The 20,154-nt window shown below is 35.7% G+C and overlaps 1 protein-coding gene and 1 long non-coding RNA gene across 2 annotated transcripts; both read right to left on the bottom strand.

Moving 5' to 3' along the window:
* Positions 1 to 8,766: 8,766 nt before the first annotated feature.
* On the bottom strand, positions 8,767 to 9,171 carry LOC148212476 (uncharacterized). The gene has a single exon (XM_088122236.1). It carries the CDS (start codon positions 9,169 to 9,171, stop codon positions 8,767 to 8,769), a length of 405 nt encoding a protein of 134 aa, XP_087978362.1.
* A 4,892-nt stretch (positions 9,172 to 14,063) lies between these two features.
* On the bottom strand, positions 14,064 to 15,851 carry LOC148212475 (uncharacterized). Its single transcript, XR_015789871.1, has 3 exons — positions 15,430 to 15,851; positions 14,660 to 14,847; positions 14,064 to 14,496 (listed from the first exon to the last, which is right to left on the bottom strand). It is a non-coding gene; the product is annotated as an uncharacterized LOC148212475 (long non-coding RNA).
* Positions 15,852 to 20,154: the final 4,303 nt, after the last annotated feature.

Below are 20,154 nucleotides of genomic sequence, written 5' to 3'. Positions count from 1 at the left end.
ATTTTGCCACGTTTAAAAAATGTCACGAGAGCCAAAAATTCTACTAGTGTATGGGGTTCATTTTTTAAGAATCATTTTAACTATGATGACGACAATGAGAGTGGACGGTGTGTTTTGGGTTGGTTAATTCTGTGGCACTATTTGAAGCATGTCCTTATGGTCTTTTAACACAAAAAGAGTATTACACTGAGATACATTACACTAGGAGCATGTCCTAATATTGATGTGTGTTTTCAATTTAGTTTCTTATACTGTAATAGTTTTCAATTTAGTCCACCACCATTTGACTGAAATTTAATTAGGGAAAAAAGTATGAAACATCTTTTAGTAACCACCATCTTTTTCTAACCTAAAGGTCTCTCCTAATTTTTTGAAAGAAGTTAGAGAAAAAAGTGGGAAGGGGGTGGCTAGTGGCCAATGACTTGCTCCGGTCCTCTACATAGAGGGTGTGTCTTCTCTCAGTCTTCCGACTGAGTATTTTTATGGGTCTCTCTACTTTATTTCAGTTCTTCCGTGATTTTCATTCAACAAGTAAGTAGCATAAATCGAGATATAACAGAGACCTCTCTTGTTGTTGTGGACACATTTTCGGGGAGGATTCTTCTTGCCCACTGGTTTCTGTGATGGCGGACGGTGGTCTAGTATCAGAGATCACCTTGTTGAATGCCAATAATACTGTTGCGACTGACAAAATCAAATGCAACATTGTTATGTATGATTTGTGGCTTCGTCATTATGGCATTTTGAAAAGTTATCACGCACAAAATTGGAGAGGGCACCCACCTGCAATTTCTTTGTATCATCTTCCTCTTCATGCATCTTGATCAAGAGGCAAGGGTGACGAAACAAAAGGTGGACGACGACCGACTCGAACACTGTTTATAATTTGTGGAGGCTATCAGTCTTACTTGTATTTAGATTCATGACCAGCATGAATTAGAGAATTTACGTAATCCTTTCTTACCTGTCATGGTGGAGATAAGACAACTTTGGGGGCAATTATTTCTCTTTTAATTCTAAATAGGAGTGTCATAATTGACAAGATCATTCAATTAATCGAGGAGTCTCCTCCCCGACGTCATTGAGGATATTTGTTTCCTTTGCCGACTCTGATTATAGTGCATGGTCACCATCACTATCCTTCTATAACCCTTAGTTATCCTATTTCTTTTAAACACAGTATTTCTTTGATAAAAAAAAATTAGAGGAGAAAATATGTCGTCGGTATAGAAGAAAACTTATAATTTCAATAAATCTCTTTGCAAAAAAATAAATTTTTAACTTTGAACTTGGCTATCAAGTTTTACCTCACATTTTTAATTTCAATTAATTGCACTCTAAATTTGATTAAGTGTTGTAATATTCGTCAAAAGGTTTTAAAAATATTGTAAATTTTATCACTTACTCCATTTTTGTTTGAAAAGTTGTCGAATAAAAATTTATCATCTGCGTCCAATAAATTATGAAAATATATTTGGTATATGAAAATTTCATTCAACCACGTTGTCAAAGGAGATGGTTGTACTCGGTGAGAAATCACTTTCTGTCGAGGAAAAAGAAAATTCTCATTCTCATTCACAACCCACTCATTGGCCTCATTAGGTTTAATTGGCGGTCCTCATAGGGCCCATGGAGCGACAGAAAACCCAGCAACAAATCCTCCCAATATAGAAAGCTAACCATTTCATTTATCCTTATTGTCTTCTATTTTAATGGGGGGACTATTATTATGGGGGAGATAAATCGAGATCCAGCTAGGCGAAAGAGGACCGAAGAAGAACCAAAAGAAGGCAAGAACCAAGAAAGGGAGTTGGCACTCGGCGACCCGGGCTGGCCCCGACCGACCAGGCCTCGACGTCGAACGGTTGTCGGCCGATGGTTCATCTCGACCGTTGTGCGTACACCAATCCACATATGCAAATTTCCTAGATGTATACGGACTCAACTTCTATAAATATGAAAATATTTGAGGAGATCTATGGAGGCTAAATTTGTGCATCAACAATAGCCCACTTATATTATAAAATCTTGTTAAGTTCTTACTCTTTTTCCGATCTCATTTTTAGGACGGATGCTCGTTTGAGCTTCATAAGATTTGATACCATATCAATATTTTTAGAATTACATCTTAAAACTAATTGAACATAGGAGCAGTCAACTTATATTATAAACTCTTGGAAGGTCTATAATCTTTTTAACGTGGGATCCTTAAAGAAGGGAGACATCACTATTGCATACATATGTCCACACATAAATATTAAATTATTCAAATTCCCTCCCTGATATTATTCAATCAAATCTTGAAAATGGTCCAGGTTAAAAAAAGTTAGGACCACCTCTCATTTTTTCACATGTTCTTTGTTTTTACTAAAGGAAAATGAACCGTCAATCCATATAGGCCCCAGAAATTAACTTCTACAATGTTGTTACGTCGTTCTTTCTCATTTCTTTCAACGGCCGAGGAGCAGATGGCCTTAGCTTCACACAAGTAATGGCTTATTTACCGTTAAATTATATAAATCCATCATTGTTCCCCATCATTAGGGCAATCGGCAGAAATTTTTTCCATTCTTTAGACCATACTCTTCCCAAAAAAAAAATGCAAATTTTTTATATATTGCATCCTTCACCGAGGTTTAAACACGAGCAAAAAAATTCAAACTTAAGTACAAGTCTCTAGTTATTAATCCAAACTGTAGGGCTGATCATCGGTCGGTCGGGGTCGGTTTTTGGCCAACTCCGACGTTGAAACCGACGGTTTCCCTCTCCAGGCGCCGACCGGCCGACCGATAAGTTCGATCGGTCGGTTTGTCGGTTTAACCGACGATTCTTTTTTTTGGTCGGTTTAACTAAACATTCTGTCACGGTTGGGTTGGAGCTGTTGGGACGGCGAGGGCGAATGACGAGTGTGCTATTATTGTCATTGAGAAATAAGAACTAAGAAAACTTCAAAAGACTGTCGGTGAGAAATAAAAGAAAAGAAGACACGGTAAAGAAAAAAAAGATCTAAAATGATAATGGAAGAAGAAAGGAAGAAGATGGAGAATGAAAGACAAATGAAAAGGTAGGAGAGATAAAGCGTGGAGAGTGAAAATGGTGGGAGAGAATATTTTAAGAGATGAGAGGAGAGAGAGAGTGATAAATGAAAAGGTTAATAATGAATGATTTGGGGAAATGGGAGGTGAGAGAGGAAAGAGAAATTATTAAAATAATATAAAAAAGTTGGGTAGTTTCTAGAAAGCCGTGAGCACCCATGATTTTTCTTAAAAACCACTTTGAAAAACGGGCATTTTTCCAATCTAACTTATAAATGGGTTGGTCGGTCGGTTTTTCCTTATTTGGAACCACCGACCGACTGACTGGTCGATTTTACAAATTGTAAAACCGACCCCGACCGATCTGTAGCTGAAACTGATCGAACCGAGTCGGTTGGATCGGGACGGTTTTTCGGGGTATGATGCTCACCCCTACCAAACTGGTGTTTTCTGTGCAATTGGTCTGCTGAATCATTGAATCATCTGTTTTTACATTGTTGGATAAATCTATGGAACCATGTTCTTAAATGATATATTTGTTTAGTACTTATATGTTCTTCAATAATGAATTAATCAAATTCTGTTAATATGTTACACATTTAGTAACTCTAATATCTAATGCTATGTTAGTATATTGTTACTAATATGCTAGCTTAAAATCATAGTTCATGAATAAAAAAATTTTAAATATTAAAAAAAATTTAGAATTTATATAAATTTCCATAATAACATTGATTTTTTCTGGAATATCCATTCTTATAACAAAAAAATTGACTTTTTTTTTTAATTATAACGTACAACAATTGGCGTGGAGGATTTGAACTCACAAACCTCATGATTGTAGATAGGTGCCACTATTGCTAAGCTAGACTGATATTGACGAGTTAATTAATATTGATATTGATATTTTTAATCGTTGTTGAGAACCATTTAATTCAGTTTAAAATAAAAATTTTATTTCGCTCTCATAAAATGAATTGTTGCAATAATAATAATACTAATAATAAAATAATAATACCATAAGAGTGTGAGACCGGCCAAAACACATAGTTGAACGGTAATTAGTATATATCTCCAACCAAGAGATTGTGAGTTCGATCTCATCCCTACATATTGTATAAAAGACGAACCGCATAAGTAAAAAATAGGAAAAACTAAAAAGGATTTACTTTTAGTTCGAGGAGTTAGGTAGGTGGCAGGACTTTATCTACCTCCATATTTTTTCATGGGTCTTATATTATTTTTATAATCTAATATTAGAAAATTAAAGATAATTACAAAATTAATCTATTCAAACCTCACATTCCTATTTTGGAGGGGTGACCAAGCACAGGCGAAAAATTTAATTTGACCAACTAAAATCAATCGAAATGACAAATGATGTTGGTCGGTTTACGAGATAAATCGGTGGCGTCGTTTTTTTCATGTGAAAAACTTACTAATAGGTTAGTTAGCTCATGCAATATCAAAACAAATAGATCGATCGATTGAGAGGAAGAACTCCAAGAAAAAGATAAAGATGGACTAAACAGAAGAAAAAGTGGGAGGAAAAAAAAGGAGGGAGAGAGATGGAAAAGAAAATGAAAAGGGACAGAAACAGTACTTATCGACGTGAATCATGTGAATTCACATATATATATATATATATATACGTATACATATATACTTTCACGTAAAAAATTATAGTAAGTACATCTTGCGGTCGTCAGAAAGTTGTGAGTAGTACAACATATAGAGGTGAAAATTCGAACACATGATCCTTTAGAAACAAAATAGGTAAAATTTACATTATGCTCGATCGCTTTGGAGGATGTCTTTTTTTTTCATGGTCATCTTCGAACCCTATCTATCTTCTTGTCATTTTTCTTAATTTTACGAGCTTTCCTTAAAAGGAAGTTGTGCGTTTAGTAGGTGATTTAAAAAAGAAATAAAAAACAATGAGTTAAATATTTAGTTTCATAAAAAAAAATTTATAATATATTATGTTTTAATATTTATAAACTTAGGGTGAGAGTTAAATATTTAGTTCCATAAAAATTTTATAATATATTATGTTTTACATATTTTAATTTTAACAAAAATAAAATCATCCATTTATTTTTTCCAAAAAGTCTCTACTTCGATAGTCCATTCTTAAATAACTTATTTGGTGGGTTCCCTTAGTTGTTAATAGTACATTACTTTTTTTATCAAATTAGGGTGAATTAGGGAAAAATTGAATAGAAATCAATGATAAAATTCCCACCACTTATTTAAATTAGAGTAAAAATTGATACCAACTCAAATGAAAATTTAATTTTCCCCCTATATTTTCTTTTTTTAAGAAAAAAATGAAAAACCAAAATTAACACCTACCACCAAATACCCAACACAATAGTATATCTTTGGCCTAGACATAGGTCTTATGTTCGAACTCTAGGTGTCTTGATTACAGAGATTCACTTAACCTAAGCTGCACTAGGTCGATTCTAGAAAATAGAAAGACAACCCAATTACACAATAGCATTTTTATTTCATAAAAGTAGGGAAAATGGGAGTAGATCTCTCCACCATCATCCCCATAACATAAGAAGACCAAACACACAAACAAAACGCAAACACAATACAAACAGTAGACATAATTATAATGAATTTGGAAGAAGCGAAGCTAAGCTTTTGCTTTTGGTTGCCAAGAGCAACAGTCGAGAAGAATGGAGATGTTGTGCTTTTTTTCAACCATCCTAGTGCTATTTATCGCCATAGAATGTGCACGTAACCCATCAATATTTATAGGGTCTCATTTTCAAACCAATTGACATTGAAGTTCATGTAGGTATATTATAAACTTTTGGGATCGATAAACAGAATCATCGAGTGGAAAAGAGTGCTTACTTGAGCACAGCTTAATTGGTTATAACATATATCTGAACCAAAAGGTTGTAGGTTCGAATCCCTTTTTACACATGTTGTTGTTAAGGATGAATAAACCACCACTCAATCCAAAAGGAATGGGATAAATTTAATTCATTTATAAGATTCTCAACACTCCCCCTCACTTGTGGGCTTGGATAATTGACAATGTTCAAAAGTGGAAATCAATATAAATGGGGAAGATAAGCGTTCTTTATTGAGATACCCAATATATGAATTAAATTAACTCAAACCTAAGCTCTTCAGCAAAAACCTAAAGGACTCTTCATTCCATCAGGGTCATTTATCATGTTATTAGTTATAATTAATGACATTTTTTAAGAGACTAAGAGAGTGCGTGGCAATTTTCAACTCTTACAAAAACTACGTTAAAATTGGACTTCGTTTTAGTTGAAAATAATTGAAGTACAATTATTTTTCTTTGGAAGGATAATTGACGTACAATTATTAGCTACATAACCTACCTCATTGACCTTAACCGTACCTAGTGTAATGTATCTCGATGTAACACTCTTTTGGTGTTAAAAGAGCATAGGGATCACACGCTTCAAATAGCGTCTAAGTGGTGTCCAAGAATATTCCAAAAGGAAACCAAAACACACCGTCCACTCTCATTATGGTCACCATAGTTAAAATGATTCCTAAAATGCGAAAATGAACCTAATACCACATAACCCGCGCTCATTTTAACTAAAAAAAAGCTAAAATGGTGGTAGGTGTCAAAAATGTGATCCAACACCCCCTCCTTAACTTAGCCTAGTTAAAATTAAAATGGTGCTTAAGTCATGACAACACACATCCACATTGTACTCAATCAAGTGAAAACCATACCCAACCAGCCCTTAATTCAACAAAACGGAGCTAAAATGATTCGTAAGGTGTGATTCGTAAGGTGCCTAAATGAACCCAACAAACGTAAACTCATCCTCTTTGACATCAATCTAGCTAAGAAAAGTTTTATAATCCAACTCTTAAGTGGTTACCATAATTAATGGTATGACAGCTATAACATTTACGGAGTTTTATCTCAAAATCAATTGTCCAGAGTAGTCCGTAACACAGAATCCTTAACTATACCTCATAAAGTGGTGTCTTTTTTGAATTCACCAATCTTGACTGGATTATATTTTCTAGACCAGATGCCCGTTTAAGTTTCTTAGACTTTGATACCAAAACAACGAGTTCATAACTTTTATATATGTCAAGCTGTCCAACTGCAGCAACTTTTGATTATATATTACCCACGTGGTAAATCACAGGAAAATACCCATTAGGGTTTTGGCATTTATGACATAATAATAAAATAAATCAAAAAGATAAAAGGAGGTACAAAAGTAACAAATTTATTGATGGAGAATCCAATACCACTTGAAATTTGTTGTTAGATGGTTGTGGGTTACGTGGCTGCATCACGTCCTTCCAATTCCAAAATATCATCTCTCTTTCTTCTTTGCAATAAGACACCAACTAAACACATAATTAATATGCTGACATAAACTTAATTCAACAATTCATACCAATATCTTAATGACTTCAAATTTTCCACCTTTTTGTGGTACTAAAAAAACTAAACCCAATAATGTCAAATTCATTTTTAGTTGAAAATATAATTGTCGTACAATTATTAAAAAATGATAAATAATTGACAATAATTTAAATATTTAAACGTGCTTTGGATTTTGCAAAAAAAAAACTTGTTTTATGCGGTGGGTCCAAGAATAATTTGTAAGATGTGTGCAGCTAGCCTACCGGCAAGGTGAAATATGGACGTCAATGAAAATTGAAAGGTCACGATTTTACGAAAAATGTGGATGTCAATGTATATTTCGAAAAAATTGTGAAAAATTGTAGAAATTATTTGAGTTAGTAAATGAAACTTTAATTATAGCTAATTGTGCTATAATTGATCACTTTAACCATCATAGGTAAAAATGTAAGTAAATTATTTATGGAAATATTATTGATGCTGAGGAAATTACGATTGGTGGAAATTATTTCTATTAATTAAACTACCCTTTAAAGTTTTAATTTTTTATCTTGTTATCTGCTTAAATTTGTTAAAACATTTTCAAAATCTCTCTCAGAATTTGAATACTAAAAAACATTTTTTTTTCAATTTAGTTAAAGAATTTGGTTTATCTTACTCGAAAGAAACAATCATCTCTTTAGAGAGAACCACGACTAATTTATGGGAGGACATCAAGACAACTGCTTCTTACTAGTCCAGAAAATCATCTTTATTTTGTAATTACGATATTTCTACCATCTCTTTGAACTGGAGTGCATTTATTTAGCCTTCTCTACTTGTATGTTTCTCATGTACTTTTCTAAATGAATGGTGTGTCGTTTTTTAAAAAAGAAAAAAAATTAACTAAGAATTCAAATGTGTTTTAAAGAAATAGGTTTCCTCATCTTATTTGTGGGACCCTTAACATGCCCCCAAAATTGCAGTTCTTTTAGCTCATCAGCTCATCGATGTGGGTCGAACCCCATTTTTTGGATCGAATGTTGGTTTGAGGTTTTGGACTATGATACTATATTAAAATTCATAGAGTTCCATCTAATTCACTTATCCTTAACACGTATCAACCATTTATTTAATTCAACCAATTCCTCTCCCTTCAAATTAAAATGGTGTCAGAGCCTAACAAAAACAAAACAACAGCCAGCATTATTTTTATTCCACAATCAAAGGAGTAGAACATACACATGAAGGTGAATGGGAGTAAATCCCCAACATCACCCTCATTATAACATAAGAAGGACAAGACATGAGACAAGGTTATTCATTAGGAGAAGCTAATTAATTAAGGTTTTTTGATCAGTAGCCAAAGCAACAGTCAATGTCTTGGAAGAAGCTGTTGACACGAATGTTGTTGGTTGCGGCGTCGACGAAGACGAGGGCGGTGAACATGCCCCCTTCAGTTCCAGCCTTGTTACCGGCGAATAAGCAAAAGTTGTAGTCGATTCCGTTCAGCACGGTTTCGGACCTTCCACACGACACTCCCTCCAGCTGCAGCTCCGACCCCTTTTGCCAATTGTGTATCGCCACCGTAAGCCGCACCAGCTCGTGGATTCTTGGCTCAGTTACGTCTATTCGTTTATAGTCACTCCCACCAACTGGTTTCTTTTCGCCCAAAGTTATCACACTGTCAATTGTTGCCTCGGCCGCCACCAGCAGCACCAGAAGAGATCCCAGCAGCAAGAACACACACGACTTTGCCATTGCTTGATGATGTTAATAAGTTTTGGGTTTGATGGGTTGTTTGAGGGAGAATCCTATGTGGGTATTTATAGCAATGGAATGTCTATGGAGCCATGGAGCTATGGAGCTAGTGGGAGTTGATATTACTAATTTAACCCCCGATGAATTGTTTGGAATTACATATTTAAGACGATGAATTTGGAAGTTTGAATTAAGAGCATAATTCAGCATGTCAAGACATATATATTAAACTATGAGGTTAAGAGTTTGCATCTCCAACCACACATGTTGTACTAAAAATAAAAATAATAAGATTGAACTGAAGCTAAGAAATGAGGAGATTGCACACGTGTGTGGTGTTAGTCACACGCACTCCAACTAAACCTAAGTATCAATATTTATGAGATTTCATCTCAAAAGCAATTGACTATGAGAGGAGTAGTTCATAGATATTATAAACATTTATTTAGTTTCTTATCTTTTTAAGGTGCTTCTTAACTCTCAACCAGTGGACCGCTCGACCTCTTGGTCTGTACCTAAAGATTGGATTTAATGTTGCATGACCTGTTGTTGGACTCAATGGGGTTCGCATGAGGCCTCAACCTTTTGGATCACTTTAAAGTCAAATGACTGATCACCTGGGCAGACTTACTAAGCTTTTTCTACCGTTGGTTCAATAGATATGTGGTTTACTTTACCCATAACATTTACAACCAAAAAATAATCAATCTTAATATTATTAAATGATGTATATGTTTAGAATTTATGTGTATGTCTATCACTTAATTAATAAAAACTTTGTGAGTTTATTGAGATTCATAATTTTACTATCAATTCTTTATTAATGTATATGTTACTATATATGGGCTTATATAGTAGTTTATAATTTTAATAAAACTTTTTTAATAATTAAAATGTTTACAAATTTTCTATAAATTTCCATGATATCCATTATTCTTTCGAAATATGTATTTAGATAAATTTGAATTATCAATATTTTAAGTCTTTTGTTGATGAATGGTAACATTTGAAATAAAAAAAATTATTTTTATTTCCATCTCATACATGCAACCCTTATCCAAAAAATATCAAGGCGAGTGTGTGGAACCATCAAAGATAGAAAAAACAAAAATGAAGAAAAACAAAGAGAGGAGGTTTTTCTTTTTTAAAAAAAAATTTATTTAGTACAACGAAAAAAGAATTATAAACGTGTATATATTTCTTTCATAAAAATTAAAGATAATTACAAAATCACAATTTATCTCAGTCCTCCCATTCCTATTAATTTGTTTTTCATGTTTTGGGTTAATTTATACCAAACACCAATATTTTTTTCTCCAAAAAAAAAAAAACCCTATGATTGGATTTATTTAGAATACAAAATGAAAAGAAAGCATTTTAAATTAAAACCAACGTGTTGCTAAAAAAAAATACCAAGTTTGTGATTTTCTTTTTAGATTACAACACATTTATAAAGCTAAGTTAGTTTTTTTTTCCCTATATATGATTGTTTTTAAAATTTTTATTTTACCTCATTTTTCTAATTAAATCCTTACCATCACTCAATGTCAAAATAATGCTTAAATTAAATATTAAAATAGTAAATTTTATGAACTTGTCAAATAGTTAATATACCAAATTTTAATTAGTCTTGCTCTTCCTCAACTTTTAAAGTTTATATTGATGCATTCATTATGGAATGTCTCTATATGTCCTAAAAATAGAAGACATTACATTTGGATATTTTAATCAGAAATTTTTTTTTTAAAAAAAGCAATTTCTTGTAATAGGATTACTAGGAATACGAGTAGGAGCATATTAGGGCATATTAATAATACCTTGAAGATAATTTAAGAAAATAATAGGGAAATTGTATTGGGTAGCTAAACTTTTGTACATATTTACAAAAATGTCAACCACTTTTGTATTTTATAAATATGGCAAAATATTTGAATTTTTCTTCTCGGAATTTTTATTATTCCAGGTTTACCCTTATGATATCTTATATATATCTAATGTATATCTGATATACGCCCGATGGATGTATATCTGATATATGCCCCCGATGGATGTATATCTGATATACGCCCCCGATGGATGTATATCTGATATACACTCGATAGATGTATATCTGATATACGTCCGATATATCTCTGATATACTTCCGATCTACGTTTGATGTACATCTGATGTATCTCTGATATACATAAGAATATATATTATACATCTAATATACATCTGATGTATCTCTAATTTAGGATATACTAAATATATTTTTAATGATATACCTATGTATATCTTATCTAATATATATCTGATGTACATTTGATGTATATTAGTGGCATATTAAATGTATTTGTAAGTGATATCTGATATACATCAGTAGATATCAGTAGATCACAAATACATCAATGTTAGATATTAGAATATATCATGGTTATATCAATGGTAAATTAGAGACATATTAAGTATATATCATAGATGCATCAAAGTTATATTAGTGGTTGTTCTAAAAAAAAGTTATATTAGTGGTAAATCATATAATCATATGAGAAGTTATATTAGTAGAGATATCACAGTAATATTAGTGGTAAATTAAAGACATATCAAGTACATATCACATATATATAAATGTTATATCAGCATGGTAAATCAATGGTAAATTATATAATCATATAAGAACCTATATCAGTAGAAATCATAGTTATATCATACGTATATCAGTGGCAAATCATATTAGAAGTTATATTGATAGATATCATAGATATATCATAAGTAAATCAATTGTATATCAGTATTATATCAGTGGTATATCAAAAGCATATCAATAATATATTACACATATATTAGTGGTAAATCAATAAATAGTAAATAATATAACCATATAAGAAGTTATATTACTAAATATTATAGTTATATCAATGATATATCAATTATATCAATAGTAAAATATATATATCAGATATATATATATCAGTGTTATATCGATGGTATATCAATGCTATGAGGGTAAATTTGACATTTTATTATTGGACGTCCGTTTTTTCTAAAAATTTTGCTATATTTGCAAATCTAAGTAGATGCTAAATTTGTTATCTCTTTCAATTTTTTTTGCCAGAGTTGTAACTGCCCAAAAATAATATCCGTTTTCACCTCTCACTATATCTCTTATATATTTATCAATAACATATTAATAATAGCCTATCATCCATGAAAAAATATCTTAATATTGTTAAGAAAATTATGTATTTGTTTAGTACTTATATGTTCTGTTTATCAAAAAATGAATTAATCAAGTTTTTGTTAATTTATTTACATTCTTAATTTACTATCTATTCTTCTCAAAGTATGTTTATCGGTAATTGACATATATCTCCAATCAAAAGGTTATGAGTTTGATCTCTCACCCCATATGTTGTATTAAAAACAACTTTTACTAATGTATATGTTACTAATATACTAAAATCCTATATATATCTTCTCCTTTTGAATCTCTAAAATCTGAGGGGACTTAAGTTGTTGGGGGGAACGAACAAAATTTAGACTCGTCTAACATTAAAAAAAAAAAACAACCTAAAGGACTAGATTCATGGGCTACTCATTATCAATATTCATGAGATTTCATCTTTGAATTGGCTATAAGAAGAATAGTCTATATATATTATAAATATTTGTTTAATTGCTTAATTATTTTTTTAAATTGGGATCCTTAACCCTCATTTTATGGGCGGCTCGACCTCTTGGTCTATACCTAAAGATTGGACTCAATGGTGCATAGCTCGTGTGTTGGACTCGTGGGATTCACATGAGGCTTCAACCTTTTGGATCATTTTAAAGCAAAATAACCTTGGAATGACTCGAACCGACTCATTAGGCTCAGTTCATTCAATAGATATGTGTTTTATTTCACCCGTAACATCTGCAACCCAAAAAAACATCTTAATATTATTAAATGATGTATATGCTTAGTACTTATACGTCTGTCTATCACCGAATTAATCAAAACTTTGTTAGTTTACTAGTATTCATAATTTTACTATCAATTCTTATATTAATGTATATGTAAATAATAGTTTATTAAAATGTTTACAAATTTTCTATAATTTTCCATGATATGCATTATTTTTCCCAGAAAAGTATCCATTGAAGATGGAAAATTTAAGTTTTGCGTGGCCAAACACGAAAGATGGAAAAAACAAAAATTAAGAAAAAGAGAGAAAGGAGTTTTTATTTTGAATTTAGTCGGAATTATAAACGTGTATTTATTTCTTTTATTGGGCCCCAGATTATTTTAAAAATTAGAGATAATTACGAAGTCACAGTATATCTGTCCTTACATTCCTAATTCACGTGATTCATGTCAAACGGCATTATTTCTTTATTTTATCTTCCTCTTCAGTTTTGTGTTTCCTCTTTCAACGCCAAAATATTGTACATGAATTCATCCACTGTTATTCATGTTATTAGTTAATGCTACGTTGGCTCATTCAAATCTTAAAATTCTTCAGTTCTATTAGGTAGGGTTATAAGAAAAGAGGGATGCACGAGAAACTTTTTTAATTCTATTCATATTTTTGTGAATTACAATGAAGCGATATATTTAATGCTAATTGAATGGGAATGCCACCCAATTGAAACTAGTAGCAAATAAAGGCTTAATCAGAATGTGTGCAACTTGTGCGGGAGCGGGAAGATGTTGAACACAAATCTTCTTTTGAAATACTAAGTCACGAACAAAATATATGTCAATTTCTACATGAGTCTTTGTATGGAGAATCGGATTGACACTTAAGTGTACACCACTTAAGTGGACATCACTTAGGTTGTCACACCAAACAATAGGAGGCTGTGAGAGGCGAATATGTAGATCTGCAAATAAGGATTGTAACCATTCAAGTTTAGTAGCAACGGTAGCAAGGGAACGATATTCGGCCTCAGTACTTGATCGAGAAATAATAGATTGTTTCTTAGAGTCTCAAGTAATAAGATTGTCCCCAAAAAATACACAAAATCCAGAGGTGGACTTACGATCATCTGGATCAGGCCCAGTCGGCATAAAAAAAATCATGAAGTAACAAGTCAGGAGGCTTAGATAGAAACAAACCAGGAGTAATAGTACCCTTAAATAGCGAAGGATACGTTTGACCAACTGCCAATGAAGAGTCGTGGGTGAATGCATGAACTTGCTATGTCATCCACATAAATAAGAACATCTCGAATTAATGAATCCCAAAGAGTTGAGAAAGACACTCAAGCACTCAAACCAAGCCCGAGGAGCTTGCTTTAGGCCATAAAGTGCTTTATGCAGCTGACAAACAAGAGGTACTGATCCATGCGAATGAAATCCTGCCGGTTGTTCCATAAAAACAGATTCAGCAAGCAAACCATGTAAGAAGGCATTATTAATGTCTATTTGACGAATAGGACATCTATGAGCAAGAGCAAAAGTTAAGAGCACTCGAATTGACCGGTTTTACCACAGGACAATAAGTCTCAGAATAATCAATACCTGCAGCTTGATGGACCCCTTGGCAACAAGTCATGCCTTGTAACAAGAGATAGATGCGTCAGAATTTCTCTTGATCTTAAAGACCCATTTGCAACCAATAAGAGGATCAAGATCCCAAGTACGATTTTGAAGTAAAGCATCGTATTCCTCTTTCATAACTTGACGCCAATGAGAACATCGTAACCTTCCTGCACCGATGGAGGTTCAGAATCAACAAAATCCACCAAAAATGCCTTGGGTACGGTTTAAAGATACCATTTTACTATGAGTAATCATAGGATGAGAATTTTCTACCAAGTCATCCATAAGTGTGGTGGAAGAAATGGAGGTTGTACCAAATGGAGGCAAGTCATTAGTAGGCAAGGTAGCAGGTGAAGTAGGTTTTGAATTAGTGGAGATAGAAGTAGGCTGTAACATAGATGATAAATCTGGAGGCTGAGATGTAGGTTGTGGTGTAGTACTAGGCGGCTCAATAGAAGGGGTTAAAGATGAATTTGAGAGGGAAGATGTAGTAGGTCGAGATGTTGAAGGAACAAGGGAAGGTAGTAATTGTAAGACAGTAGAATTAAGTGGTGGTAAAGAAGGTTGATGTTGAGCAAAAGGGAAAGTAAGTTCATCAAACAAGACATGGCGAGAAATAAAAATTCTACCATTTGAAGACATGCAGTTGTAACTTTTATGCATATTACTATAACCAATGAAGGTACAAGGACGAGATCGAAATTCAAGTTTATGAACGTTATAAGGTTTAAAGCAAGGAAAACACTTACAGCCAAACGCCTTCAAGAAAGAATAGTCGGGTTTCTGCTGGAAGAGTTTTTTCCAAGGGACTCAAATCATCAAGAACAGTAGTCGGTAATCTATTTATAAGATAAACAGAGGTAGAAAATGCACCATCCCAATAATCAAGTGATAAAGAGGATTGAGACAACATTGTAAGACCGGTGTCTACAATGTGACGATGTTTCCGCTCCACTATCCCATTTTGTTGGCAAGTGTAAGGAAGGGAAATTCAACGATCAATACCATGTGTTTTAAGAAATGGAGTAAACACTTTAAACTCTCCACCCCCATCGGATTGAAAACGAAGAATTGATGTGCCTAATAATTTTTCAACAACAGTCTTAAACTGAACAAAAGCATTAAAGGCTTTAGACTTAATCTGGAGAAAGTAAACCCATGTATATCGAGAATAAGCATTCAATAAAGCTATAATGAAATAACGAAAACCATTACGAGAAACCTTATGAGAAGGCCCCCACAAGTCAGAAACAATTAATTGCAAAGGAGCATTAAATTTTGTAAAATGAGTATAAGGCAGAGAATGATGTTTCCCAACAGCACATGCTTGACAAAAATGAAAAGTACTATTATTAGGCACATTAGACTTGCAAATTTTGACAACATGTTTTATAATAGAGAGGGCAGGATTCCCAAGTCTTCTTTGCCAAATGTCTAAAGAAGAAGGCAAAAAATCATTATTTTTAGAACGTAAAGCAGTGTCACTAGAGACGGAAGTGAAGGCATGACACGTAGAAGAGTGACTCAGAGATTTAGATTGGGGATGATGTTTAGAAAGATTGAACCAGTACAAGCCTTCATGAAGAGTCCCTTGGAGTAGCACCTTGTCGGTTGATGGATCCTGGATCCTTCACAAGACAATAGGTTGGGTGAAACTCAAAGAATACACAATTGTCTTTAGCAAATTGATCACATACACTAATCAAGTTTTTAGTCATGTGAGGCACATGTAATAGGTTGTTTAAATGAAAAACTTGATTAGTATCCAAAGTGTGAAATTGGGAGACTTGCTCCATTGCCTACAAGAACCTGATTGCCTCCACCATATTCGGACCCAAAAAATTGGCAGACTTCCTCCATGAGTGACATACCTCATTTCTCAAATTTTGAGTTCAAGAAAATGGCAACGAAAAATGGTGATGAAAAACTGTCTGAACTACAAGAAAAATGGGTTTTGGTAACATTTGTAGCAACAAAAACTATATTCGTCACCAAAATTAGCGAACAAAATAAATTCATCGCCAAAGAAGTGACGAAATGAAATTGTGTCGCTAAAAAGGCAACGAAAGGCATTTTCATCACATATATTAGCAACGAAAAATTGTTTTTGTCGCATGTATGAACAAAGAAAACTACAGAAAATACAAATATAAAGAAAACTAGAGAAGATACAAATTAAAATTTGAAATAACTTTCTGCTTGATGATATGTGTAGAAGAAAGCGTTGTATGGCTGTGAGTAGGTAGAGCGATAAAAGTAAAATTAAAAATCAAAATTTTCTCCTCAAAAATTGGGTAGGGATTTGTTACGTGTAAACCAAATTTCCTCGCAAATTCGACATATTTGTTACAGAAAACAATTGGCCCAAAATCAGAATTTGAAATCATTTATTAGGAAAATAGAGTAGGGATTAGTATTTCAAAACAAATTTGATAGTATACTTCTAATTAAGTTGTATTTGAGAGTACTTTCGCACAGATTATATTATACCATTTTTAAAAGTTTGTGAGGTATGAATTAAAAGATGCCACTTTTTTATTCATACTAAAGAATAGGAGTGAGATCGAACTTTCAACGAAGAAGTTGTGAGTTCATTCCCACCACCACATGTATTAAAAAAATAGTTGGAAATATAGTCATATTGATAATTGAAATTTACAGATAATATTTTTCTCACCGACCTTGTTAAAATATCAACTTTGTATATTTCTCTGTTGATAATTGTATTGAAGTTCACACATGAATGTTTCTCACCTATACTTTGTTCAATAAATTGGTGTCCTTTTCCAAAAAAAAAAAGAAATTATAATAATAAGTTTACACATATATCAATGGATAAGATCATCCATATCACTCACTTATTGAGATTTTGTGAATTTTTTTAAATAAAACTTTAACAAAGGCTTTTTTTTTTAACCCACAAATTTGATCTTCAATATTTGAAGTTGCACGGGAAAGATAAATTAGCCCTGAATAAAATTGTTTGGTTGTTGGGTAATGTTTGGGGAAGGGAATACCCTGGACACGTGGAGGACCCCTATTGGTGCTCCAAGATGGCTCATGAGTCATGCCCAGCTCGGATAGTCGAGATGGCCGCCACCAACGCCGACAAATGCTAAGTATGAGGGCTGAGGTGAACCTGGCCCAGGTCTGACCTACCGGGGAGCTCGGTAGGGGCCGAGATGAGCAACTGTCTGCGGCGTGGTTATCGGGCGTAACCGTCGGTCCCGAGATTACCGGGTGTAACCGACGGTCCCGAGATTGCCGAATGTAACCGTCGCTAGATTAGCGGGACCACCACCCATAAGTAGAAGACCTCACTCCCCGATCAAGTACGATGATTTCTGGCTTCAAACTAAACTTGGAATCCGACCTATACTGAGTTGATCGTCGGAGTGTTCACCTTTTTGTGCAGGTCCGCCCAAGTGTTCAGGTCGGTCCGAAGGCCGAGTTCGAGCTACAATCAGGAACACACTGTTGTGCACATCTTTTCATAAACATTTGGTGCCGTCTGTGGGGACGACTGACAATCTAAGTCATCCCAATTCCTTTAAACCAACACGCGAGCGAACATGGTTCAACCAGCGAATTCGACCAATACGACAGATCGAAGGACTCTAGCTGCCAGCGATGCCCACCAGAGGGACGTCGGAGCAGCGGCGGTAGAGGGGCAAGGTCACGATGGCCTAGCAACGGAACCCCTCCGCAGGTCGGCACGGATCACCGCGTCTGCCCTACCGCCTGCGCACCCGAGGACGTCCAAGGCCACCCGTGGCCGAGGTGGGACCTCTAAGAAGGGCGCCCGGGGTCCAGCCCCGGCTCCAACAAGCGAGAACTTTGATGCGCTCCAGAGAGAGATGGAGGCAATGCGCACACAAATGCGCTCCATGGAGGCAATGTATAACGAAATGGTGCTGGCTGTCGGTGCAGGGTCCCGATCTGAAAATCGAGTGACGCGCATGGACGTACGAGAGCAAAGGGGTTCCCACCTCGGCCCAGCCGAGGAAGAACGTCCCGAAGACAACGAGAGTGAGGGGTACACTCGCCAGAGGGGAGACCTCCGTGAGCATCTCAACAGAAAGAGAGGCTCGTCTCTCCGAAAAGGGCAGTCACCATCCCGCTCCCACAGGAGCTCCAACCAGCAGGCCGAATCCTCTCACAATCCCGCAGGGATAATCACAAGGGAGGAGTTCGACCAGCTGAGGGGGGAGCTCGATGCTCAGGTGGAGGCCTTAAAGGCCAAATGTGAGCAGAAAGACGATTCACTGAACGATGGCGACTTGGGAGAATCGCCTTTCACCTCGGACGTTTTGGAAGCACCAATCCCTCCGAAGTTCAAAGCTCCTACCGTGAAGCCTTATGACGGGACGAAGGACCCCAAGGACTATGTTGAAGTCTTTGAAGGCCTCATGGACTTCCAAGCGGCATCAGACGCAATCAAATGCCGTGCCTTTCAGATCGCGCTTACTCGCAGCGCGCGATTGTGGTACCGGAGACTGCCAGCCAGGTCGATCTCGACCTACTCTCAGCTGAGAAGGGAGTTTCTCGCCCAGTTCTCTTCTCGGCACTATGACAAAAAGACAGCGACCCATCTCGCCACCATCAGGCAGAAGGAGGGTGAGACGCTGCGGGAGTATGTCACCAGATTCCAAGAGGAGCAGTTGAAGGTTGCACACTGCTCCGATGACTCGGCCATGTGCTATTTCCTCACCGGTCTAGCCGACGAAGCCCTCACGATGAAGCTTGGAGAGGAGGCCCCGGCCACCTTCGCCGAGGTGCTCCAGAAGGCGAAGAAAGTCATCGATGGACAGGAGCTCCTCCGAACCAAAACCGGCCGACCTGAACGAAAGATCGGCCGGGGCAGAAGTGGAAAAGATGAAAGGGCAGATCCCAAGTCCAAGGACAAGGGATCCTTTTCCAGCGGCCGAGCTGAGTATCGAAGGGCGAAGAACGGACCTACCAGGAGCTGACCTTACGAGCGCTTCACCCCAACCACGATTCCAATTTCCGAGATCCTAACGAACATCGAGGATTCTGGAATGGAAAAACTACTCAAGCGTCCGGAGAAACTTCGGGGAGCCCCGGAGAGGCGCAGCAAGGACAAGTATTGCCGCTTCCATCGAGAGCACGGCCACAACACGTCGGACTGCTGGGAATTGAAGCGCCAAATTGAGGATCTAATTCAAGACGGCTACTTCAAGAAGTTTGTGGGAAAGCCTGGGACCAGCTCAGCAGAGAAAAAGGAAGAGCGAAAGCGTTCAAGGACGCCACCTCGGCGTACCGACCGACCTGCGGTCATCAATACCATTTTTGGAGGGCCGAGCGGGGGTCAATCCAGACATAAAAGAAAGGAGTTAGCCCGTGCAGCCAGGCGCGAGGTGTGCATCATCAGGAAGCAGGGGCCGACCTGCCCAATCACCTTCGACGGTGCAGACTTGGAGGAGGTCCACCTGCCCCACAATGATGCCCTTGTG

Source organism: Momordica charantia (genome assembly GCF_013281855.1).
Source record: "Momordica charantia cultivar OHB3-1 chromosome 3 unlocalized genomic scaffold, Mcharantia_2.0 BLBB01000003.1, whole genome shotgun sequence".
Classification (NCBI taxonomy): Eukaryota; Viridiplantae; Streptophyta; class Magnoliopsida; order Cucurbitales; family Cucurbitaceae; genus Momordica; species Momordica charantia.
The sequence above is the reverse complement of the archived record's forward strand: the minus strand, read 5'-3'. Positions and strand labels throughout refer to the sequence as shown.